The following is a 26,133-nucleotide window of genomic DNA, read 5'->3' on the forward strand; positions in this document are numbered from 1 at the left end:
AATGCCTGTACTACATGGTCCCTTGAGCATCAGTGAGTGTGGTGCTGATGCCCTCCAGTACAACTCATTGCAGAGCCAGAGCATCACCATGTCCTGGGATCCTAGTATTGAATGACTGGCCCACCCTGAGTTCTTCTTGGGAGGAATACCTCCTCCACTGAAATCTTCAAAACTTTATTTTCAATATTAAAATCTTATGACTCCGAGTTATTAAGATAATATAAATTCTTGTGGCACTGTTGTTATAGAAATATAATTTCAAAGTTTTTGTATTTCTTTATCTCCACCTGAAAAAGTCCTTTTACAAATAAATTTCGATCTTTTATATAATTAAACTGTTTTAAGATCTAGGAATTTATTCATTATAATACAATGACTTGATGACTAACCATTTCATTGGGTAATTGAGATTAATATATTTCAGTTTAGAAGATGCATGCATGAGGTGTTGATATTGTTTTATTTTCTCAATTCTGTGGTGTACATTTTCCACATTAGGGTTTCTGAATTAGTACAGTTAATTAAATTTTTTTGTTTTGCAAACTCAGTTGTTAAATTAATGGTGCACATTATAATCTTTATTTTTAGAATTGATAAATCATTGTAGGTTATGCTCTGGTTCATTCACATATGTATAATTAATTTACAGGAAACAAAGGTGACTTTATGTTTTCAGTTTTTGAGATTGGGTGATTTCTTAGGCAGCATTTTCCAGTGGAGTCTAGCATAGTGCCTTGGAAGCATAGTGTTTTGTAAACATGTATTAAATAGTAACTGTAAAAACAGCAGACATCGAGATAACAAGAGTAGAAATCAAGATTCTTTTGAATGGACTTTAGTTGATTTGGATCCAGTTTCTAAAAGGGCAAATGAAACAAGTTAATGCTGTCTCAGCTGAAATGAAGTAATAAATGCATTATGGCTATCATGTTTTCCCCAGCTTTATTAGGGAGGAGATCTTGGCAGAATAAACTCTTGGTATAAAGAATTGAAATCAAAAGTACTTATTAAACATATTCAACAAAATAGAAAATATTAAAGTAATATAAAGTAAAAGAAAATATTATTAATTTAAGTTAGATAGCACTAACTTTATGTGCCTATATAGGTGCATATGTGTGTGCCAGTGGTCAAACCCAAGGTCTCATACATGCAAAGCTTATGCTCTAGATATAAGCTACATCTCTGGTCTAAATATTTTAAACTTTACTTTAGCCTTGTTTCAGAGAACTCTGTGCTTTTAAATTAATCTCTGCTATTCTGAAAATAAATCCCTCCAAATTTTGAATAATAATTATTTCTTTAATTATATATTTGTTCTCTTTCAGTGATAGGGATTGAATCCATGACTTCACACATGTGAGGCATGTCCTTGATTGTTGAGCCTGATCTTGGTTCTAATTTGACAATTTTGGAAACAATCATAAAATTATAATTTACTCATTAAACTCTTTGTTATGGAGATTAAATGACAAAAGCAATTCTTTTGTTAGTTATTTCTGACTGTGTCACAGGGAAGGAACTATTATTTTATGGAAAGAATTCAGGGTTGTTTTTAGCTGATCAGTAGGTTCAGGTCACTGGATACATGTAGCACTGTGATTAAAAATGGTTTGATCTGTCTGGACTTCATATTTCTCCTCTGCAAAATTTGATAATCTCTATAGTGTATTTCATGTTCAAGATTCTATGATCCTTGTGATTTCATAGTGATATAATGGCTTTAAATGTAATATAAGTAGATTCCTGAGAATGTGTGATAGAGTACCTTCAGACTATTAGCCATATTTAGTACATAGTTTACTAATTTTGAAATCTGTATTGAAAATTATAATGCCCAAAAGTAGAGAGAGTATAGGGGAAATTGTCTGCCATAGAGGCAGGGGGAGGGTTAGGATTGGGGGGGATACTGGGGCCACTGGTGGTGGTAAATGTGTACTGGTGGAGAGATGGGTGTTCAATCATTGTATGACTGAAACTCAAACATGAAAGCTTTGTAACTGTATCCCACAGTGATTCAATAAAAATTTTTTTTAAAAAAGATCTGTTCTTTGTTTAGGAGAAACTACATTAGGAAAAGATCACTGTATCACTGTATCACTGTCATCCCATTGTTCATCGATTTCCTTGAGCAGGCACCAGTAACATCTCCATTCATCCTAACCCTGAGATTTTAGCAAGTGCCATATTGGAGGCTCTTTCAGGGTCAGGGGAATGAGACCCATCATTGTTACTGGGTTTTGGCATATTGAATACACCATGCAGAGCTTGCCAGACTTTGTCATGAGGGCAGGATACTCTCAGTAGCTTGCCAGGTTCTCTGAGGAAAAGATAAGAAAACTTTAAGGAAAGTTAAAGGGTAGAAGCCATAAGCCCAAAGTAAATCAGTACACAAACAATTTTTATTCATTGTTTTGTATTACTCAGTGATCATGGTTTTAGTGAGGAATCTGAAATTGAATGAGCACAGAGAAGAGATATCATCATGATTTTACATGATGAGAAATATTCAACTATTATTTAGATCTGTTAACTATATACTATAATGCATGCATACTAGTGAAAGTAAATGCATATATACTATTGACAAATATATAAAACATGTAGGGAATCTCTATCAAACCACCTCTGCAAATCTACGTATAAAATTCTTACACATAAAGAACTATTTAAAGGCACAAAAATGAATTGATAGTCACCATTTTTATTTTTTACTTTGATTTAAAATTTAAAATATAAATTAGTTTACTGACCTGTTATATTGGAATATTAGAATGCTGGTTTTAAAACCATTTAAATCATATTATTTTCAATATTTAAAAAAGACAATGGAGGTAAGCATACCTTTCTTGCCAATTATCAATCATTACATCTGTTAGTTATCCATTGTGTTGGGTATTTGGATCAGGTTACATACTAAACCCTGGCTTAGGAAAAAAATAATGAATTCCCTTGAAATTATAGCTATGACACTGTTTTAGATTAAAATTGGGGCCAGAGCGATAGTAGAGAGTAGAGGGTTTGTCTTGTATGCAGTCGACCTGAGCACTGCCAGGAATAATTCCTGAATGCAGAACCAGGAGTAACTTCTGAGCATTGCCAGCTGTGTCCCCAAAGGAAAAAAAATAAAGGATTATCCAGCCTCATCCAGGACTCAAGTTCAGAAGTAAAATATCTCAAAAGTGACCTATCTCAATTCGTATTTCTCATGTGTTTACACAACCATTCATCTAAACATTATTATTTTCCCTCCCGTTGATCGTCGATTTGCTCGAGCGGGCCCAGTAACGTCTCCATTGGAGACTTTGTTGTTACTGTGTCTGGCATATCGAATTCGTCATGGGGAGCTTGCCAGGCTCTGCCATGTGGGCGAGATACTCTCGGTAGCTTGCCGGGCTCTCCGAGAGGGGCGGAGGAATCGAACTCGGGTTGGCCATGTTGGCCGCTTGTAAGGCGAACGCCCTACCCGCTGTGCTATCGCTCCAGCCCTACATTTAAATATTACCTTGTTTCAAAATTTTCTATGAAAGATTTAGAATCAAATGTTTCTTTGTTTATCAAATATAGTTGAGATATAAAAATGGAGATCAGGGATCTGGAGTGATTGTACAGCGGGTAGAGTGCTTGCCTTGCATGTGGCCAACCTGGGTTTGATCTCAGCATTCCATATGGTCCTCCAAGCACTGCCAGGAATGATTCCTGAATGTAGAGCCAGGAGTAGCCCCTAAGCATCACTGGCTATGGAACAGGAAAAAAAATACCAAAAAACCATATGACAAACAAAAAAAGAAGGTCAAGTTGTTTAAAAATAGAGCTGATATCTGTGACTTTTATATGAGACTGACTAAAAATCAGTTTCAAATACATAACGATCTCTTTTGTTTGTGGGATATATTGAAACATAGTAAGGAATAAAAAATGGCCAAAGGCAACAGAGCATGAAAACTGGGCTACAGAACTGGGCATGGGGGTTAGAGTGAAGGTTTTGGTGGGGGGGAGGTGGTACTCTAAGATATTGATGAAGGGAAGCAGACATCTTGTGGAGGGTGTGGTGCTAGAATATTTATGCATGAAAACCCTACCACTAACAGTATTATATATCAGGGAACAAAATAAAACAAAATATTTTTAAAACTTCACAATTCTAGTTTGCCTGTTAAAGAGCAAGCGTACTTAAAATGTGAAAATTAATATTACAAAAAAAATTTAAAAAGCTATTGTAGACTGCCTTACAATATTAGATCCAGAAACTACCTCTTTAAACTTATGTATATATGGAAGGATGCAATATGGGATTTCAAAAGCAAAGTTGGGAGACATAGTTGGAACTTGGCAAATTTTGGAACTTTCTTATATTCAGCTTATTTTGAAAGCTTTACTTTGAATTAGTACTATTAAAAAAGAAAACATGATTTTTCAAATACAAAAGTTAGTTTCACATGTTCGTGGAACACATGATTTTATGTACTTAAGTTAAAGAGGTGGGTATGCAGATTTTATCCACAAACAAAATTACAGTATTAACCTTTGTTGAAAACACAGGTTTTGAAAACATTTTCTTAATTCTACTAAAGTACATGTTCTATACATGCCAAAAGATAAGTATAATGAGTATCTATGAGCTGAAAACTAGTTGCTTTTTTAGTAGCATAAACAAATATATGCTATGACTTAAAGGGAATGTGTCTAAGTGAGCTTTAATGTCCTGCAGTTAAGAATCCTATCATTATAAAGTAGATACTGGTAGCTATAATTCATAGGCATGGGTAAAAGCTGAAAACAAAAGAATATTCTTAAACCATCAACTCATTAATTTCTGAGATTGTTTTTTTTTCCATAGTGGTGGTGATGGGGGAGATTGTAGGAGAAAGCAGAAATAACAACAGAGAAGAAAATATACAACACAAATCCTCTCAAAAACAACAAACCAAATTGTTGCCTCTCTCCAGTCTGATAAATAGATTACAAGTGGTACTGAACCAAAGAGAGTTGGTTGTGCCCAACCCAGATCATGATTCTGAAGCAGTAAATCATTACCTTCCTTTTCATCAAAACAGGATAGACCTTACCCCAAAAGGTTGTTACATTTATGTCTTCAATTTATATGATTGTTATGCAAAAATGTAAGACAGGTTATTGAAGTCATAAGACTGAACTATGTAAAATTGACATTTTCATAGATAACAAAAAGCCAAATATCAGATCTAAATGTAAGGTGGTTCTTTTCTAGGAACCTGGAGGGCATTGTTTGCAGTGAGATCAGTTTTCTTGGTAAACTGTTAATTGATTGCTCATGGTTTGTTCATGGTTATTATGATATACTGAAATTATAATGAACAGTCATGGAGTTTAGATACCTTAGGCTATTCACTATCAACTCCTAAATAGATTATCCTTTTACATTTTACTAAAGTTAATGTATTTAATCTATTTTATTTGAATGGTTGCTCTTCTGCATCACTCTCCCAAGAGTCACAAGTACACATGAAAGTGTTTATTGTTTCACTTGCATTTTCTAATCATACTGAGAACATGGACAAGCCCATTCAGACTCACTTAATCCATGCATTTTTTAAAAGCTTGATTTTAGGATGTTTTCTTGAAACATTACATATAGTGGATTTCTTTTTCTGTCACTCTTCTTTGAACTTGAGGTAGACGTTTCCGGAAATTTCCACTCAGCAGGATGTAGAGAAAAGGGTTGATGCTGCTGCTTGCATAGCTGAGACAGATGGAAAGATAATAACCCACATAGAAAGCCAGTGTGGGATGCTCCATCTGTAAGTTCACCAGTTGTATCACATGATAAGGGGCAGCACTTAGGATAAAGACTGCCACCAACACCAACACCATCTTTGTTAACTTCATCACTCTCTGTCTGGGAACACTGGAATTGTAACTGCAAAGGAATATTCAGATAGAGCATAAACACCATAGAAATTTTTAAATCATAATGTCTTACAATTTCTTTGATAGTTCATAATGACTATGTTCTGGAATTTAGTACTCATTTTTATTTCTATTTATTCAGAAAATTGTGAAAAGATACTTTTTCATTCCTTTAACAATTTCCCAGATTTTCAAAGGCTGAAATATTTTGAGAAAAAGAGTGACATACTTCTGAATTATAAATGAAAGCATAATGTAAACAAACATGGGTATATAATGATAAAGCAAAAACACATGACTATGTGATGATATAAATAAATGTTAAATAAAACTAAGGGGGAAAAGATAAACTTTTTTTAAACATAAAAATTCCAAATAATGGGGCTGGAGAGATTGCACAGTGGTTAAGCAGGATAGGTCTCCTAAGCACCACCAGAGATTACTCCTGGGGGAGTAGGCCCTGAGGGCTGCTGAATATGCCCATCTCTTTCCCCAATAAAAAAGAGTTCTAAATAATATAGAAGTATATTCTCCTTCCGAGGGGGTAGGGCTAATTCCTGCATCTCCCCCCACCCTTCCCTCCACTTCTTCTTTTGGAGGGAGTGAACTATAATTAGTGAGTCACCTTTAAAGGATGGAATAGAGAAAGGGATAACCATGTGATCAGGCTAACATCAACAAGGATGTAATCATGTACCCTTGATAAATGAGAAGAGCTGACTTTTCCCAAATCCAGGTAACCACTCATGTGTCTAATCACGATATAATATCAGCAAAACCCAGACTGGGGCATCTTGCTTGACTCTTGAGCAGCACTTCTTAAGTGACACAAGGTCATAAAAAAAGGGAAAGAATGAAAAGCCATTGCAAGAACTGGGAGTCATTACAACTAAGAAAGATGTGTCATCCTCAATTGAATCCTGGAATAGAGAGGAAAATTTACTGGGAAAGATAATGGTATCCAAAGATACTAATGCTATTTTTTTGTTTGTATGTTTTGACAAATGTAGCAAACATGGAAGGGCTGGAGCAATAACACAGTAGATAGCGCGTTTGCCTTGCACGTGGCCAACCCTGTCAATTTCTCCGCCCCTCTCGGAGAGCCCAGCAAGCTACTGAGAGTATCCCACCCGCACGGCAGAGCTGGCAAGCTACCTGTGACGTATTTGCTATGCCAAAAACAGTAACAACAAGTCTCACAATGGACACATTACTGGTGCCCCCTCAAGCAAGTTGAGGAACAATGGAAAGACAGTGCTACAGTGCTGCAGAAAACATGTAAAGGGAATCTGGAATATAATAGAATTCTATGTGTTACCTTTGCATCTTCTATGCAAATTAAAAATCATTTATAATAAAAAATTAAATTAAAAATTGTATTATATAAAATTTAGATATTGAACAGACATTTCCCTGAGGCATGGTGGAAGAAAATGAATATGCAATGAAAATAATATGAAACAAAACCCAGAAAAAACACAGCAATGGAAAATCATCTAAGACGGTGATTCCTCTGCAATACATTGGTTTAGTCACCACCATTCCTCTGTCTTTTTGCATTCTGAGAATAAATGGACAGAATGAGCTTTGTCTTTTTCAGGTGGGCGTCACCCAGTGATACTCAGGATCTTCTCCTAACTCTGTATTCAGAAGTTACTCCTTGAAGTGCTCAGGGGACGTTATGGAATACTGGGGATTGAACCCAGGTCAGCTGTGTGCAAGGCAAGTACTCTACCCTCTGTACTATTACTTCAGCTTTAGAATGAGTTTTGTATTATAATAAGCATTTAATATTGCTGAGGGAAGGTTAGGAACAATATTATCTTATTTGAAGAACTACGTTTTTATGGGGTTCAAACAGGACCAGGGAGAGCTTAAGTGGTAGAACACATGTCTTGCATATGGAGGCTACAATTCACCAGGACCTGATAGACCCCTGAACACTGACAGGTGTGGTCCAGTGGCCCCTGAGCAGTACCGCTGGAATGGCCCATGAGTGTGTCACCACCAGGTTTAGGTATCAGGGTTAGGCATGCAGTGTCAGGACAAGCACCACTGGGAAGTGAAATAAAAGGCTCATACATTCTTCAACTGCTGTCAGTGTCTTCAGATTTCAAATTTCAATGTCAGTGTCCTTCCATTTCAATGTTCTCACCAGCTTAGCCCCATTTCATATATTTAGAAGATAATTCCTGACTCCTCCCTCCATCCCCTAACTGTGGCTTTTCTATTCTAAGTAGAACATTCTTCACTATGTAAAACTTCCAAAGAATTTTAAGAGACTAAGTAGGAAGACATAGATATTAGATCACCTAAACTGGGTGCCAGAGAGATAGTACAGTGGGTAGGGTGCTTGCCTTGCATATGGCCATCCTGGTCACCACATGTGGTCCCCTGGAGCCCATCAAGAGGAATTCCTGAGGGAGTAACCTGTTCGTATCCTAGGGTATAGTCAAAACACCCCACCTCAAAAAAAAAAAAAAGAAAGAAAAAAAAGAAAAAAAATCTTGGATCACCTACACCTTTGGATTGCACACATTTGGAAAAGCCAAATTACATTGTTATAGCCTTTAAAAAGAATTTAGTGTTTCATATGGTGTGGGAGGAAATGCAGGAGTCTTATCTTTCCAAAGGAATACTATAATTTATTCCAAAACAAAATTTTCATGTTTTTCAGGAAGACCTGGGGGCCTTTTCCAGTGATACCTGGTCAAGCAGACAGTTGGTTTAGTCCAAGGGCATGAGGATACAGCTCTGCTCTGGCCCTGTGGTGCTGGGAATTACCTAGGAATTACCCTGGTGGGCACATATTTGGGGGCTTGCAGGACCATTCACAGCTCAGAAGGCCATGTGGTGTTGGGCCAAGTATGAGCCCTAACCCCTTCCCTCTCCATTTCTAAATAATGATTTTTTTTGTTTGTTTTTTTGCAGTGAGTTGGGGAGGTGAGGGTACTGCTCCATGGTACTTAGGGGCTATTTCTGGATCTCTGCTCAGGAGTGAACCCTGGTGTTTGGGAAACAACATGTGGCATCTGGGGATTCAAACTGCGTCACTGAATTGTAAGGCAAGTGCACTATCTCTCTGGCCCCTTAATGATTTTTTAATTTAACATGTTATATAATCACTGATGGTCAGTTGTATAATTATATATATACAATTTTGAGAAGAAATTACTTTAAGTTTATTTGTGAAGTAAAAGCTACTGAGAGTATTTCGTCCGCATGGCAAAGCCTGGCAAGCTACCCGTGACATATTAGATATGCCAAACATAGTAACAACAAGTCTCACAATGGAGACTTTACTGGGTCCGATTGAGCAAATCAGTGAACAACAGGAGAACAGTGCTACAGTGTTAGAGATGAATATCTTTGAAAGTTCTCAGACTTATTGTAAGGTAAGTCTTTGGCTTCATTTAGTTCTGATTAATCTTGTCTTATGTTTTCAAGTATTAATGGGATAATTACCTCAATTGAAAAACTAAAAGGCAAACTTATGTTTTATATAACATTTGTAATGTTTAAGTCTGCATAAGTTCTGAAAGGTGTACATAAAAATAATATATTGATAACATACAAAACTATTCTTTAAATAGAACATTGAGTTCTATTAACATTATAATTAAGCCATTATATCAGTGATTTAGACATTTTTTATGGAGAGACCCTCAGTCAGCTTCTTCAAAACATGCTTAGGTAGACGTATCTTTATCTAAGTGGAACATTCAAATGATTGTTGCTTAAGTTTCAGTTGTAGATGCCTTAGTATCTCAGAATTGTTTTTTTAAAAAATAAGGCAAAATAATGCAAACACTTACCATCTCGCATTTTTATTCTGTTGAAACATCTCCCAAGTATAACATAAAATTAAAATATAACACACCAAGATCAAGGGTAAAGGGAAAAAAAATGTTGTTATTGTCAAATAAAGTGTATACCTGTAAGGGGAGAAAGAGATAAGATATAACTATTACATTTATTATGCTAGGTATCATCATCTATAGTTTATAAGGCAAAATTCTCTCACTTTTAAGGGCCTTAGTTAAAAACTTCTTGGGGGAAAATTTAGCGTTTTGGAAGTCCTTTTACATAAAAATTATTTTGTTCTTGGGCTGGAGCAATAGCACAGCGGGTAGGGCATTTGCCTTGTATATGGCCGACCCAGGTTTGATTCCCAGCATCCCATATGGTCCTCTGAGCACCGCCAGGAGTGATTCCTGAGTGCAGAGCCAGGAGTCAGTCCTGAGCATCGCCGGGTGTGACCCAAAAAGCAAAAAAAAAAAAAAAATCTGTTCTTTATTGTCTACCAATAGTTGTATCTTTCTTAACTAAAGCCAAATGCTTCCATTAACAAGGTGTAGATACTTAATATCATGTATATGGATGCATTTATATTTTCTCAATTTTTAGGCACCATTATTTACAATACTGTTAGCTATAGAATTTTAGGCACACAGTATTTCAACAAGACAAGCCACCAGAATGTCAGCATCCCTCCACGAATGTCTCAAGGTCCTTTTCTACCCCTTATCCCACCCTCTTGGTATTAAGAACTGTAGGTGCCAATTCTCAGGTCTTTTACCATTGGCCATTTGTTATCCCCTTACTATGTTTCTTATATTTCACATATGGGAGAGATCATTCTGTGTCTGTCCCTCTCCTTCTGAATAATTTTACTCAACATGACATCCACTATTTCCATTCATGTAGCAGCAAGTTGCATGATTTCATCTTTTCTTAGAGATGAGTCATATTGCATTATGTATATATACCAGTTCTTGGGCACTTAAGTTGTTGCCAAATCTTGGGTGCTATGAACATAGGAATGGAAGTAACTTATTGAAATATTATTTTTGAGCTCTTGAGGTAGAGGCTAAGAAGTGGAATTGCGGGGTCATTTGGAAGCTCAGTTCTTCAAGATGCTCAGTTTTTCAAGATGTCATCTTTACTGTTTTCCATAGAGATTTAACCAGACAACATTCTTACCAACAGTGGATGAAGTTTTCATTTTCTCACTTCCCCACCAATACTGGTTGCTTCCACAGATATTTTAATATCTAAGCTAATATCATTGGTGTGATATAAAATTTCATTATTATTTTGACTTAAATTTCTCTGGAATGAGTATCACTATACTTTGTGTTGTGTTATTAATAACAGACAATACCAAGTAGTATTTATTATATAGCTGACACTTTTCTAAGTACTTTACATATTTTAAACCATTGCAGAAGGAATAGAAGGGTAAGTGATTTGTTCAAGGCACTCAGCTAATAAGTCAAAGAATTGGAGTTTGAAGACAGTAGTCAGTCCAGCTCCAGAATTCATATTTATAACAAAGTCCCCAACGGGCCTTTCAATGGCATGTAGGGAAACCTATTATAAAATCAGCCAGTCTTTCCCTGAGTGCTTCTTGTAGGGGCAATTTTCAGGTGACCTGACTCATTTCTGTAGATACTAGGTATCATTCTTTTTTTCTAGTTGAAAAACTTATGCTGATGAATGAAGACAGTTCAACTGACATCAGGACAGTGAAAGAACACACCTGGACTAAAAAGACAGATTGCTACCAAAGATTCTAGTCTTGGCTCACAGTAAGAACTTAATTCTAGAAGGAAGGACAGGGGCAGAAACTTCAGAATTTCCTTGATAATAAGTACACAAAATAGCAGCAAAAACTGTTGAAACAAACAAAACTGTTTCTTTGACACAGATCAAAGTCATAAAGTCAAAGAAAGAGCATCAGTTTGTACTCACTTTTTTTTTTTTTTTTTTTTTTTACTTATTGGGTCACACCCGGCAATGCACAGGGGTTTCTCCTGGCTCACGCACTCAGGAATTAACTCCTGGCGGATCTCAGGGGTCCATATCAGATGCTGGGAACTGAACCCGGGTAGGCTGTGTGCAAGGCAAATGCCCTGTCCGCTGTGCTATAGCTCCAGCCCCTGTACTCACTTTTTAAAGAGATTAGCCCCATATTAATTTATGTCTATTTCAGACATAGTTGATCAAGCTCCTGGTTATCAGGACAGAAGCTAATCACTGTCTCTGAGAACCTCCAGGAAATCCTTAAAATAACAGATCTACATTTTATCTTATTATGCATGATTTCTGAAAGAGCTTCCAGTCATTGGGAAAGACGAGTAAGGAGAGGCTGCTAAAATCTCAGGGCAGGGATGAATAGGGACGTTACTGGCGCCCACTTGAGTAAATCGACAACAGGATGACAGTGATACAGTGATGTATGATTTCAAAGTTTACTTAAAGCCGAAGTATATTTACGAACTTTTTCTGTTATTTTTCAGCAATAAGAAATTCTCATAAAAAATTCTCTCTTTACTTATTATAAGAACATATTCTAATCATTGAATTTAGGGCTCACTTGCACCCAGTATGATGTCATCTCTATTATATCTGCAAAGACACATTTTTATATACATGTAAACAGAGCTGGAGTGATAGCACAGCATGTACAATCACTAAAAAATATAACTGAGAATATTAGATGATCCCATATGACATATATGAAACTTTTCAGATAATTTGAGTGTCCATCTACCAATTCACTAGAATTTCTTATTGCTCCTTCCTTGACTCCTGTGTTCCTGCTGCATCTGAATAACACAGTTCTTAAAATATCAGTATTTAAATAGGTTTGTGCCCTCTGAGGTTACATGAGCAAACTCAATTTTTTTTCCGCAAAAGACTGATATCTCCTTAAAATCAAATTTTCAACTTGACTGTGAAAAGCAGAGCATTAAACTGGGAGTTCTGTCCAGATGAGTGTGCCCAAGGATACTCTGTACGGCTGGTCATGTGTTGACAAGGAGGATGAAGCACTTCATAACTTAATTCAACTCCATTTTTCTTAAGCTTTAACAACCTACCAGAGTACGTCATCAGGAGATGTTAAATCAAAAGCACAACTCTCAACGCCGTCTTTAAATTTGATGACCTTTGAATAGACCCAGACAGGCATTGCCAGAATGAAGGAAGCTGCCCAAAGGCCCAAATTGATGCGGATGGTTTTGCACCTCGTTCTCCAACTTGTAAGTCGAAATGGTTGGACGAGAGCCAAGTACCTGTAAAGCCATCAATAAAAGCGATGAGCTCCAAAGAGGAAAGGCTCATGACAAGAGTAAATTATTAGTATCATTATCCTTCATGAAGCATGCCTCTATCAGGGAAAGAAGAAAGTCATGCTTTTTTTCTTTTAAAGAGTTGACTGTTAACTGTAGAAAAAGCAATTCTTGATTCTGCAAGTCTGAATAAAAAACTAACATAAATAACTGTCCCTTTCAGGACCATGCTGGTAATGACTCTGCCATGCAACCTCTTTCTTTACAAAGGTGTTAGGCTTTGAAAAATGTCTCTGAATATGAATTTCTCCTGGGAGTGAAAGGCCCTTTTCTCAGTAGGGCTAGCCGGTGTCCAGGCAGGCAGGAGGAAAGTACTCTGTTGGTAGGCAAATCCCCCAAATGGATGAGGTTCAGACCTGTGGCACCGACATTCAGCTCAGCTGACTTGGTATTAGAATCCCCAAGCCCTTGAAGATTCAGTTCACAGAAACCACAGCTTCCCCCAGCCCCCTTCCCTTTTAGACTGAGCAAAAGGGATAGTCATTAATTAAACTTGAAAACCTGACAAATAAAATGTATTTTGCCTCTGGCAAAATATCTTAGAGGAATTTTTCAGATTCAACTGAAAGTTAAAAGATGAAAATAAATAGCTCAGATTCATGAGAAAGCCGTTGAGGGTAAGGTGGGGGAGGGGGGCAGATGATATTCATAGAAATGAACTAAATATAAAAAATGGTTGTGATGGTTGTTCATTTTATCCGTTTAAAACAATGAAAATTCACAACACTGAAAATGTCTCTGTCTCCTTGCTCTTTCAGTTTTGACAAGAGACATGGTTAGCGCTCAGTTGAGAGATACCTTAGCATGCAGGAGAGGGACTATGGATGGGCTATTCAGTCACTAGCCTCCTGCACAATGCACCTTTGTTACCTGTGCTAAAGGGCCAATGTTCCCTTCCTTCCCTGCTGGGAAAGGGGATGAGGTAGAGGTCATAGAGCAACCCAGCTATCACTCTTTCAGGGATTAAAGGGTGATAAAGACATGGTGTTGATTAGGGAATCTTCTCTGAAATATCCACAGTGAGAGCTCTCCATAGATTTAGATTAATGTGAAAATTCTTGCCATGAATTTTCACAAAGTCTTTTTCTATCTTGTTCTCCCTACCACCTGGTAGATTGTGCCAATCTTTTTCTGATTCTCCTTCAAGCTTTTCCCACTTTCAGGACTAGTCATGCTGTTCTACCTGGTTGGGAGGATTATTTCTGTTGTTTCTGTTCTTTCTTTGAGTCCTTATCTGTCTCCTCATCAGAGAAACCTCCCTTGATCATCCATGCTGTATGCAGATGCCTTTAAGTGTAGGTGGTAGGAGAGATCTACTTTTCCTTCCAAGGGAGTGTGTGGATTGTGAGATAACATTGTTTTGTCCTCCCTGCATAGTCTCAAGTAGTTTAAGCTTATTGGGTTGCTCCCATCCCAGTACTCCCATTCCTCTGTGTTTATTTGTAAAGTTCTTACTTTGTGCTCTGTTGACTTGTAAATATTGTTTTTCTCTTCTCTGTAGTCCTTTGCATAGTTTATTCAGAGCAATGAATAAACTTTTTTTGTATGGACACAAGAAGACAGTAAATGCTATGCTTTTGTAAGGTGGGAGTTTATTGACTCTCAGTGTTATTTTCCTCCTGGGCATCTGTTCTTTTGACCTAAGCCTCAGCTGCCCTTACTCCTAGCACCCCCAAAAGCAGGGTCCCAATGAGGGACTGGATGGAACTAGGTCAAGCGGTAAGCTATGTGCTACCCTGGCATCGAAATGGGCCTGGTCAAAGTGCCATAATGCTTAACTATAAGTTAAGAGCTTGGTCATGGACAAATGCTGTCATGATCCAAAAAGTAACAGCTAGATTCGGACCCTGCTAGGGTTAGGAATGGTTAATCTGGCCTGAGCACTGTAGTCTGAATCTCTGGCAAGATGTTCCCAGGAGAGCTGCCCTACAAGCCTTAATTTATCTTTTACTGTGTCCATACAAAAATAACTAGTGTTAAGATGTTGATAGAGTTATTGGACTGAGGAAAGGAGAAAAACATCTTTTGCCCTTGGGCAGCCTGGAGAGCTTTGGAATACCCCTAGGTGATGTGATTGTGATGTTTCTGCCTGCCTCCCTTGAACCTGGTGGGCCCTCAGGAAGGGCTTTCTTATGTTGATTTTGCTACCAGACTGGGTGCAGTGTAGAGAATGGGGGGTTAGGGTGGGGGGGTTGGGGGTGGTGGAAAGACAAGAGAGAGGAAAGATGAGAGGGCTGTCAGGGTACAAGATGCAGTGTGGAGAGACTAGCAAGGGGAATAGAGAGAGAAGAACATAGAAGAATACAGGAGCAGGCACGTGGAGAGAGAGAGAGCCCAGGCTGCAGGAGGGAGTGCAGAGAGATGAGCGGGAGAGACAGGAGGAGACAGGAGTGAGGGGCAGTGTGAGACTAGAATGCGGGGCTCAGAGAGACTGGGGCAGGCATGTGGGGAGAATGGAATAAATGGCATCTGATCAACTGACTTGGCCCTCGTTTCCTCCACCGTCTGTCCCATGGCCGGGGCTGCCCCAGCTGGGGGACAGGCCCACTCGAACGCAGGCGGCTAGGGGAAGAGCCAATGGGGCCTCTCCCTGGCTGCCCTTGGATTTTATACAGTGGGTAATTATGTGGCAATATACACTTGTCAATTACTGTTTATACCTCTAGACTGGAAGTTTCACAAGGACAGAAATCCAGACTAGTAATTTGATTCTGTTGTGTCACCTGCATCCAGCATAATTCTTGGCATATATTCTGTGCTTAGGTTATATTTATTGAATGGATGAACAGCAACAACATAAAATGAATATGGAATTTTAATTTCTAATTATTGACAATAGAGAATCTGTTTATAAAAGTAATCACTTATGGTATTCTGGGTAGCTTTAATTTGAAGGAAAAAGTTCTTTGGATTTGTATGCACACAAAATTTTCACATTGCTTTTTAGGCAGTTACCAACAATTAAAATGTATACACTCATCTAGTAATATTAACTAAAGAGAACAATTAGGGAATTTTGGAAACATTTGAGTTATGAATATTTAAATTGGCAACTGAAATGCTTTTAATGTATAAACGATAAGTAATACTGAGAGAATGGACATTTGGTTATAGGATTGAAAGGAAAGCCTATTTATGTTTTATGAAATTTCAGATTTTTTGTTGAATTTTAATTAATTTAATAAAGCTATGATTATAGAAAATGCAGAAGAGAAAGTTTCAGTTTTACAGACTCTTAATTTGTCACTGGATACTTGATCCACGATCAAGGAAAAGAACCTGAGTGATTTAATTATTAAGCATAAGCTTAGCATTCTTTTTCAATCAGAGTAACAAAAACAAGGAAAGTGATATTCAGGTGTGCAAGATACATATGTTAAGACACACAGACACAGCCAGGTGAATCTTGAGTTCATCTGTTGCAAGACAAATTATGCATGTATATTTAGTTTATTTGCAGTTAGAGATTTACAGAAGAAGCACAATTTACCCTCTTTTTAAAAAAGTCAATACGTTCCTTCCTTCAAGGTACAAAGTATAGAGTTTTATTTTATTTCTGGGTATGGGGTCACACCTGGCAGTGCTTAGGGATTACTCTATGCTCTGTGCTCAGGGATTACTACTGGTGATACTCAGGACCATATATGGTACTGGGCATTGAACTGTGATTGGCCACATGTAAGGCAAGCACCATAAGCCCTGTACTATCTCTTTGGCCCCTTAAGTTTTGTATAATCTTCAAGAATGAGATTAGTTGGTAAGGCTGTGATTTAGGTTACTTTTTTAAAAAGTAGAAATGGGAGGTTCAGGGTCCTCTCCCTGGTGTTGGAGCTTTGGTGAGTTCACTCGGGTTTTCTCAAGACACTGTCAACATTGGCTAACACCAACTTAACTAACTATACCTACACAGTGCATGGATTTAAATATGGGAAAATAATTATAAATTGAGAAACATACTCTGAACTTTGAGAATCTCATTTTAGAAAAACATCAGGATTAAAAATACATTAAATAATCATCATTCATGCTTGAATAATATGATCCAGTGACTGATTTATATAAACTTTGCTATTCCTTTGTTTATCCACCTGAAGAACTTCTCATTAATTCCACATTCTGAAGGCCCCTTGAAAGGATTAAAGTGGCAGAACTCAGGAAGAAGTTAACAGGAAATTTTAACACAGCTTCCAAGACATTTATTTACTGATTCATCAGTGTTTTTTTTTTAGTTCTCATGTGCCAATCACTGTTATACAGATATGTGGGTTATACTAGTCATGAAATACCTTGTTTTGTAGAATTCACACTTGTGGATAGGGAAAAGCATACGCAATCACAGTACACTCCTACACCAAATAAAGTATGTACTATATTTGAGCAAAGGAGAAAGAAATAATAGATTAGAGTAAGTGGGATCAAGTGTGTTGGGTTGCAGCTTGATTGTTCTCTGCATATTGATTATGGACATGTTTTTCATTACTGTTGTCTTTAAAGTCAATGCAGGGTGCACCCTATATTACATATTTCTAAAGAGGCCAAATGGGGAGACAGAATCTAGCTATTTGCAGTATCTAGAGCTGGGCAGTGTGAGTCTAAACTGTGCTCCTACCACTGGTTCCAAAAATACCATTACTGTCACCATCTTGAATTACATTAACTTACGTGGCAGGTAAATATAGCTATGGCACATTAAGACCACTGTTGTTAATCAATCATAAAATACTTGCATTAACTATAAAGATGGTCTTACTGTCATATTTCATTAAAGTTGTACTGTATAGGAGCCCATATCTACTTCATTGATACCTCAAAACTCCTAGATTATAACAAGAGTATGTGAAACAGTGAACAGAAGCAGAAACAGTCCAGGACAGAGTGAAAATACACTTAGTTTGCCAATGACTCTCTGTGTGCCTTCTAAAATCCCCTAACCTTTCTGGATCTCAGAATAATAGGGGATTGATGATGATGATGATGATGATGATGATGATGATGATTGTTATTATTATTAACATAGATTGTGTTTTCTAAAATTTCATAACTTGATTGGTTTTTGTTGATTGTTTTCATTCATCTGGCTGTGCTCAGTGGTCATACCTTGAGGTAGGATACTGAACTGGAGTCAGCTAAGCACCTTATACCCCTGTACTTCTCTCTCTCCAGCCTTCATTATTTTCCCCCTTGCAGTGCATTGTAAATAAAATCAAGATCCAAAAGAATTTTTAGAAAAAAGGAGGCTTTAGTGTGATTAGTTTTCCTCTAAGAATAGACTCTGTAGGGACTGGAGCAATACTACAGTGGGAAGGGCTTTTACCTGCATGTGGCCACCCCAGGTTCCATTTCTGGCACCACATATGGTATCCCAAGCCCCACTAGGAGTGATTTCTAAGTGCAGAGCTAGGAGTAACCCATGAACATCATCTGGTGTGACCCCCAAGAATAGATTATAACAGTTGGAAAAATATCAAGAAATGTATCCTATAATGAAACAAAAAAAAAGGTGAGCTTTGCTTTTTACAAACTGGCACAGAGATTGCTTAAATTGGGATGATCTTGGGGAAACTCAGGTACTTGTGAATTATGTCAAGTGTTGTCAGAGTTTTTTCATTTACCTGTCTACACTCATTACCGTCATGATGGCACTACAAGCAAATTGGTTGCAGGTATCCAGGGATGTGATGATGGTGCACAGAGGTCCTCCAAACACCCACTCTCCTCCCCGAGCCCACTGATGAATAAGAAAAGGCATTCCAATGATGTGGACCAGGTCAGCCATAGCCAGATTGCAGATATAAATGTCAGGAATCGTTTTTTTCCTGGATCTGAAATAAATGGAGGGGAACCAATAATTGACATTGAAAGTATACACTTGTTTCTATTTATGCCACCTACTGTGATTTTCCAATTGTCAGGATGATTTTAACTGTTAAAGGAAAACCTACACAAATGCATCACCTGAGTACCCAATCTTATATATGTTTAAACATATTGTACTGTATATCTGATAACGATGGTGGTTTAAAAATATGCTACCACATTCTTTGCTATTCCTAACAATAGGCAGAGCCCAGTTCCTTTCCTTTGAGTGTGGATTAGATTCAGTAATTCTCTTTTAACATATTTCATATGGTGGAATTGATGCCTTATAACATTTGAAACAAAGATAAAAATGCATGGTAGGCCTTAGCCTTGATTTCTCTTGGATTACTGGATTACTTCCCCCACCCCTCCCAGGTGAAGCCAGCTTCCATCTTGTGAGGATACTCAAGTAACACCAAGGAGATGGACAGAAATCTCATTCCAAAAACTAGCCCCAGCTTGCTAAGTGTGTGAGTGAGCTGCCTTGGAAGTGGATACTGAAGGTCTTAGTAAGATTGCTGTTCATCTGGGGCGGGGGTGGGGATAGTCAACTTGACTGAAACTTTATGAGAGATCCTGAGCCAGATCCACCCAGTAAGCTGCCTCTGCATTATTAACCCTTAAAACTATATAAGATAATGAATGTTCATTGTGTTGAGTCACTCTGTGTGGTGGTAGTTTTTACATAACAACAAAAATTTACCACTCTAAGGATAGATCAATGAGGAATGGCCTTAGCTCTTACTTATTCCTAATATCTGAAATAGCTCAACACTGAAAATGGTTTCTATTACAGAATACATTTCCCCCCCCCCCCCATTGGTGCTGAAAGTACTATGTCCATTATTTTTAAAAAATTCAGTAAATACTTAGTTATATCAAGGTTAATCTAAAGCAGAGATTATTCATTAAGACTTTGGGATCCACTGTGGAGAAGCTATCTGAAACTACTGAGCTGGGAGAGTGCATAGAGAATGATGTCATGTCTCTTTCAGGGTGGATATGTGTCATGTAATCAAGATGTGGCACTCTCAAGATGTGGCTCTGGAGATGCAGAGATAGTATACTTAAGGTATTTGCTTTTCATGCAGCTGACACAGGTACAGTCCTGGGCATTTGATATGGTGCCCCAAGCCAGAATTAATTCCTGAGTGCAGAGCCAGGAGTAACCTCTGAACATCACTGAGTGTGACCCTTCTCCCCTGCCCCCCACGCAAGATATGGCATTCTAATTTATTCTGAATATTCTGAGAGGGACTGGAGGAAAAAGTACAATGAGCAGCGTGCTTGCCTTGTACATGATTGACCCAGGTTCCATTCTAGGCACCTCACATGGTCCATAGAGCAATGCCAGGAGTGATCCCTGAGCTCAGAGTCAGGAGTGAAGCCCTGACAACCACAAAGTTTGGCTTCAAAACAAAAGAAAACAAAACAAAAAAACAAACAAGAAGAATTTGCTAAACAAATCTCAATTTAAAATTTGTGTGGGCTTGAATTTTGTGTAGGGAATTCAGTAATAAACAGGTGTCTTCATATGGAAGACAGTTTTATTAATTGAACATTTTGTTTTATACCTTTGTGCTCTGGGACTACAGAGTTAAATAACTTAAAGAAATGAATAGGTTTATAAAGCTGGAAGGAGCTTATGGTCTAATCATGTGTAAATAAATTGTCACATTACTATGTGATCAGAGGAAGGTAGAGACAAACACAAGGAGCCCATGAAAGGAATCTCTGCTTTTTCTCCTTGGGGGAAGTCAGCACAGAAGCGGAGTCTGAACTGACCGGTCAAAATAATGAATGAAAGCTGCCTAAGAATTAGCCCTAAAATTATGCATAATTGCTAGTTCACTCAATGGGATGAGTGCTCTGCAGTTTGAAAATTAGGGCCTTTCTTTATTATTCACAAGGCTGCTAATTCTATGACCTTTGAATTTTATTCTTCATCTGAGAGATCAGTCAGGGTGAAAATATTTTACAAAGACCCTGGCAACACGTTCTGTAGGACAGTTACTGTCCCTAGAGCTCATTCTGCAGTCACATTCTAGGCATTGTTGGTGCCATTAATAAAGCATGTTAGAGGTCGGAAACGCAGAATAGCAAGAACAAGAAGAGACTTTGAAGAACTTTGTGTTGGCCCAAAGAGTAGCCAAGTGACTATTCTTTGTCTCTCATTCTTTGTCTCTGCTAGGCCTTTGGGAGTGGGAGGTGGAGAGTGGACAGAGAGGGGGAAAGTTACTAGAGGTCTCTTAGCTATAAAGAATTGCAGATTAAGAAATAAAAACACAAGGAAACATACCACCACAAAAATCCCCATAATCTTATCCTATTAAATGGATATTATTTCCATTTTAATGGGAATATAAATCAGAAGAATTTATGTGGGTCCCAATTGCAGTAATTACATCCCTGGCCTTTGCTCTTGTCTGGAGAGACACCCATCATTTACGGGGAACAAATTATGGTAATGCTATTGTAGAGGACAGAACAGGTCACTAACTGGTAATTAAAAAAATTAAATAGGGGTGTTTCTAGAGGATATTCTGTGTAGGAAAAAAAGAATTCTCAAGCAAATTTATGTTGTTATCAGGGCAAAAGGCATTAGGATAGAAGATATCATTTATATTTTCTTGATTTTCTTCACTGAAAGTGACCGCACAGAAATAAAAAGAAAATAAAAATGATAAAATTCTGTGTATAAAACTTGCATTTTAAAATTAGGTCCAAATTGTCTTCTAATTTTCTATTTCCAGAGAAACATTATTAGATTTGTTTTTCATGAACAAACTCTTCTAATACTAAAAAAGAAAGTAACAAGTGAACGTTTTATTTAACATTTTTCCATATGGTTAACAATGCCAATCTGATGCTCACTAATTTGAGGAATGATAAAATAAATTGCAATGCCATACAGTTGTTACAATGCATAATACGAGAATATTTAATCAAGTAGAAAAATATTTAAGTAAAAAAAAATAACAACCATGTCTGTATAGCACAATCCTAAATGCATTTTACACACTTGATTACAAACATGTTGAAATAGTATTTCAAGTGATCAAGTGAATGCATGTTTGGTGGTAGTACCATGCTGGATTTTTAACTTTATTCTTTGTAAGTTTATTTATTTATTTATTTACTTATTTTGGACCACACCCTCAGTGCTCAGGGATTACTCCTGACTCTGTGCTAAGGATCACTCTTGATGGGGCTCCAGGGAACTATTTGGAATTCTGGGAATCAAACCCTGATTGGCCGTGTGGAAGGCAAGTACCCTACCCACTGTGCTATTGCTCTGGCCCTGTTCAATATAAATTTAATGTTAAAGATTCTATTAAATATATTTGCTTTTTATAATTAGACAAAAACATGTACTCTGGATTATATAAAACTAACCATTGCACCATTTATTCAGCACCGTGCACCCACATCTACTTCCTATGCTTCCCCTGTTTTGTTCTTATTTTCTTTTGCCAACTGGCTTTAGACTAGGTTCAGCCAATAGGAAGAACTTGTAAAGGAAAATTGGAGGATTAATGGGGAAGAGAAGTCAGTTCTTTTTCTTCCCTTCTTTGCTGCTGACTTTCTAGTAGGTGCTTCCTCCCTTTCATGGCTCTAACTATTTCCTGCAGCTCTGACTTCTTGGTCCCAGATCTCTCTGTGGCTAGAGTTGTCACAAGGAATTCTTGACTCCTGGGGCATGTACTAATCATCCCTTCCCCCCTCCCCCGCCCCACCCTTGTAGCTCAGGATCAGAAGGTGGAAGCACTAGTGTTAGAAGTGGTGGTGGTAAGATGTGATACTAACTTTCTGCTCTGGTTTATCCCTGTGTTGTCTCACTGACCCTTATTGTGAATCAATTAAAATAAATGAGTAATTATTTCTTGATGCAATGTGCTGGAAATTCTGAGTCTTCATGCAGTTGTTACTACAGATGGGCATGATTTGAGATTACCCAAGGACTGGAGAGTTTAGAGTAGAATGATAAAATCACTCACCCTGCTCTAGGCACACTGTGTAATGTGGTGGAAAGAAAACCTAATTGGAAGTTTTGGTTTCATTTTTGTGCCTTCATTTATAATGTCCTTGGACAGAGTATTTAACCTTTATAGATTTTAGTTTTGTCTTGATCGTTGAACTTGAACAACAGAGATTCTCTGCAATTTTTTTTTTTCAGTTCATTTGAGTAGTTGTAACTGAGTTTAGTAGCATCTAGGATATGTGTGTAGCAAGGGTATGGTCAATCCAAAGTGTAGCTTTTGTGTGGCCAACACTGACCATAATAGAGGTATGGTTTAGAGACAAACATTAATATGGATTTAAACTGAGTGGCGGAAAAGGAAGAGCTTTGTTTTTAAACACTCCCCCTCCCTGTCTGTTTCAGCAACTGGATATTCCATCATTAGGTCATCAGTACTCTTCAGATTAGCACTCTGTTCCTCTTTTCATTTCTTTCTATCCAGTTTTTTTGCCGGGGGGCAGTGAGGGGGAAAGGTGATTGGCACACCTGGTGATGCTCAAGGTTTACTCCTGACTCTGCACTCAAGGGTCACTCATAGTGGGGTTAGGGGACCATATGGAGTGCTGGTAATTGAATCTGGATCAGCTGCATGCAAACGCAAGTATCCTACCTTCTGTACTACTGCTCTGGTCCCTATGATTTCTGTATAAAATGAATACAGAATTGAGAGAGTTAAAAAGTAAAGTGTTTCAGTAATTCATAACATTGTGAGAATTACTAGATTTAACAGAGAGATGACAGAGGAAATGTCATGATAGGATTTTTTTTTTTAACTTTGGGAAACTTAGGGCTTTCCATAGAGAGTTTCTCCGTCCACTTGAAGAAGTCTGCCAGTAGACAGGAGAAATATGCATTCAGGAGGTAGAGGTGGGGAACTGTCTAAGATAAAACTTCACCTCATTTATTGCAGTAGTTTCCCATGCGCCACTATGGCTAAGGAGAATAGTTGAGTAATAGAACTGAGTTTATTAGTTTCTCTCTTGGGACAAGAAGGATGAAATATTATGTTATAATTGGCTGAATTTTCTTCCTATATTTCTAAACTGACTTCCTTTGACAAGCTATAAATTTGAAGTGGAACAGACTGGTAATGATCTGGTTTCTCTGTAGTCAACCTCCTAGTGCACAGGAACTTCTTGCTTTTTTTTTTTTTAAAAAAAAAAGCTAATAGAACATCTTATTCTGGAAACATTCATTTCTCTACATCTATTTTTCTATGCATGCCTGTAGTCTCTCTCCTTTTTTTTTTTTTTTTTTTTGCTTTTTTGGGTCACACCCGGTGGTGCTCAGGGGATACTCCTGGCTTTGCACTCAGGAATTACTCCTGGCAGTGCTCAGGGGACCATATGGGATGCGGGGATTTGAACCAGGGTCGGCTGTGTGCAAGGCAAACACCCTACCTGCTTTGCTATCACTCCAGCCCCCTGCGTCTCTCTTTTGCAACGTTAGAAGTTAGTTCACTGCTGCTTCCCAGCATCAGTAATGAGCTCAAGTATTCCTTCTCTTCATTATTATAAATGGGGAAATAATTAAATCTTTTTTCAAATGTATAAAATATTTTTCATTCTGTGGTTTTAATTGAGTCAGCCAATTGTCAAGAAATAATAAGGATAAGAAAGATAGTACAAAAGGTAGGATTTTTTTGCACACGACAGATCCTTAGCATCATTAGTTCCCCTGATCCCCACTAGGAGTGATCCCTGAGCACAGAGCCAGGAGTAAGCCCTGAGCACCACTTGGTGTGGCCACAAAACCAAATAAACCAACCAAAGAAAAATGGGAATAAGCAAATAAAGGATTATAGCAAATATAATCAAAATATTAATAAAAATCACCTTAAAGTTTTTTGAAATTTTCAAGACAAATTAGAAAAATTCTAAGTTTCTTTATATTAAAATTAATTTCCTTACTAATGACTTCTGAAAAAAATCATTGAGTTTTGGAGAGCTATTTACAAAGAAAATATACTGGCAATAAAAAAATTTGAGTTGCTCCCAGATGTTCTTTTAAAGATTAAAAGATTTATCCTCAAAGCTTCATTAACATTTAACATATATTACTTCACATATTATGTATAAAATGTTAATGATATGAGTAAAAGCAGAATTTTCACAGTCATTGAAAATAGATCTGTCAGTGTGATGGCTAAGGTTTCCTTTCTCAATTATATAATTATTTGCATGCGATTGAGATTCTGTTTTCATGAATTAGTTATAATAGTTTGACTTTTAAATCAGTTTATATTGCACATGAATTTCTCCAACTTTGTCTCCATATGAGTAGATGGGATCAAACGTTGTTCTACTGGCCTAACAGGAGAAGGACCAAGAAGTTTATCTGACTTCAAATGTCTTTGATAATTTGTTATAGGGTCTGAAGCCCAATGCTGATAAAACGTTTCATACAAAAGTTGCTTGTAAAATTATTACCATTTCTGAAGGGCTAATAATCTGGGTTGATTAAAATAAGTAAAAGTTAATATGAAAATAAAATAGTGACGATATCAAGCAGTGAAGGAGCTGCATGCATGTTAATTTTAAATCAACTGGACAGGTCAGTGAAAAACAAGTTCAATAGGTCCTGCATGAAATTCAGTGTTGACTTTTCCCCCTATAATGTTGAGAAAGAAAATCATAGTTGACATTGAACTAAACCTTTATTTGAGGACTTGTCCTCATTATGATATGTTTTTTTTCTTTAATTAGCAGATTCCAAGAACCTATCAACACTGAGAATTTGCTATAATCTCTTTTTATTATCCAGGTTATTTATTCTGTAGATTTGAGAAGAAGGAAATTTCCAAATGAGATTAGAGAAGAGGAAGGAGATTTAGGACTGGTCTATATTGAGGGAACAGCTCACCATCTGTGACTGTCTGAATAATTGGGTGTCAGGTAGTTTCTCTCTTTCCCAAATAAGTGTAAAATGGAGGGGCAGTAACTGTATATACCATAATTTAACACCATTGTAAATACGTCACCTCAATCCCTCTCCCCCGCCCCCCACTTCCCTGCCAGCTCCCAGCTGAGGGTCTTTCACCAGCTAAATCAGATCAACGTATTACTGAATAGTAAAATAGTTTTATTGTAATTTCAATCCTTGCCTAACGCCATCTCTAGAGATTCTGATTTAATTTATCTGTGTTAAAATGTTATATAGGATTTTAAATTTGTTTTTCCCTCTTCCCTTTCTTGCAATGATCAGAGGACACACACACTGGCTTCTGTA

General features: G+C 37.4%; 1 protein-coding gene across 2 annotated transcripts in view; it reads right to left on the reverse strand.

Moving 5' to 3' along the window:
• Window positions 1-5,402: 5,402 nt before the first annotated feature.
• MCHR2 (melanin concentrating hormone receptor 2) overlaps window positions 5,403-26,133 on the reverse strand; it is a 35,185-nt gene continuing 14,454 nt past the window's right edge. For both annotated transcript variants that reach the window (XM_056125247.1, XM_056125248.1), the window contains exons 3-6: window positions 18,638-18,847; window positions 12,774-12,968; window positions 9,705-9,824; window positions 5,403-5,899 (exon numbers count right to left, since the gene is read on the reverse strand). In XM_056125247.1, coding sequence (XP_055981222.1) covers window positions 5,608-5,899; window positions 9,705-9,824; window positions 12,774-12,968; window positions 18,638-18,847 — 817 coding nt within the window. In that variant the 3' untranslated portion in view covers window positions 5,403-5,607. The remainder of the gene's footprint in view (window positions 5,900-9,704; window positions 9,825-12,773; window positions 12,969-18,637; window positions 18,848-26,133) is intronic.

Source organism: Sorex fumeus, unplaced genomic scaffold (genome assembly GCF_029834395.1).
Source record: "Sorex fumeus unplaced genomic scaffold, SorFum_2.1 ptg000054l, whole genome shotgun sequence".
NCBI classification, from domain to species: Eukaryota; Metazoa; Chordata; class Mammalia; order Eulipotyphla; family Soricidae; genus Sorex; species Sorex fumeus.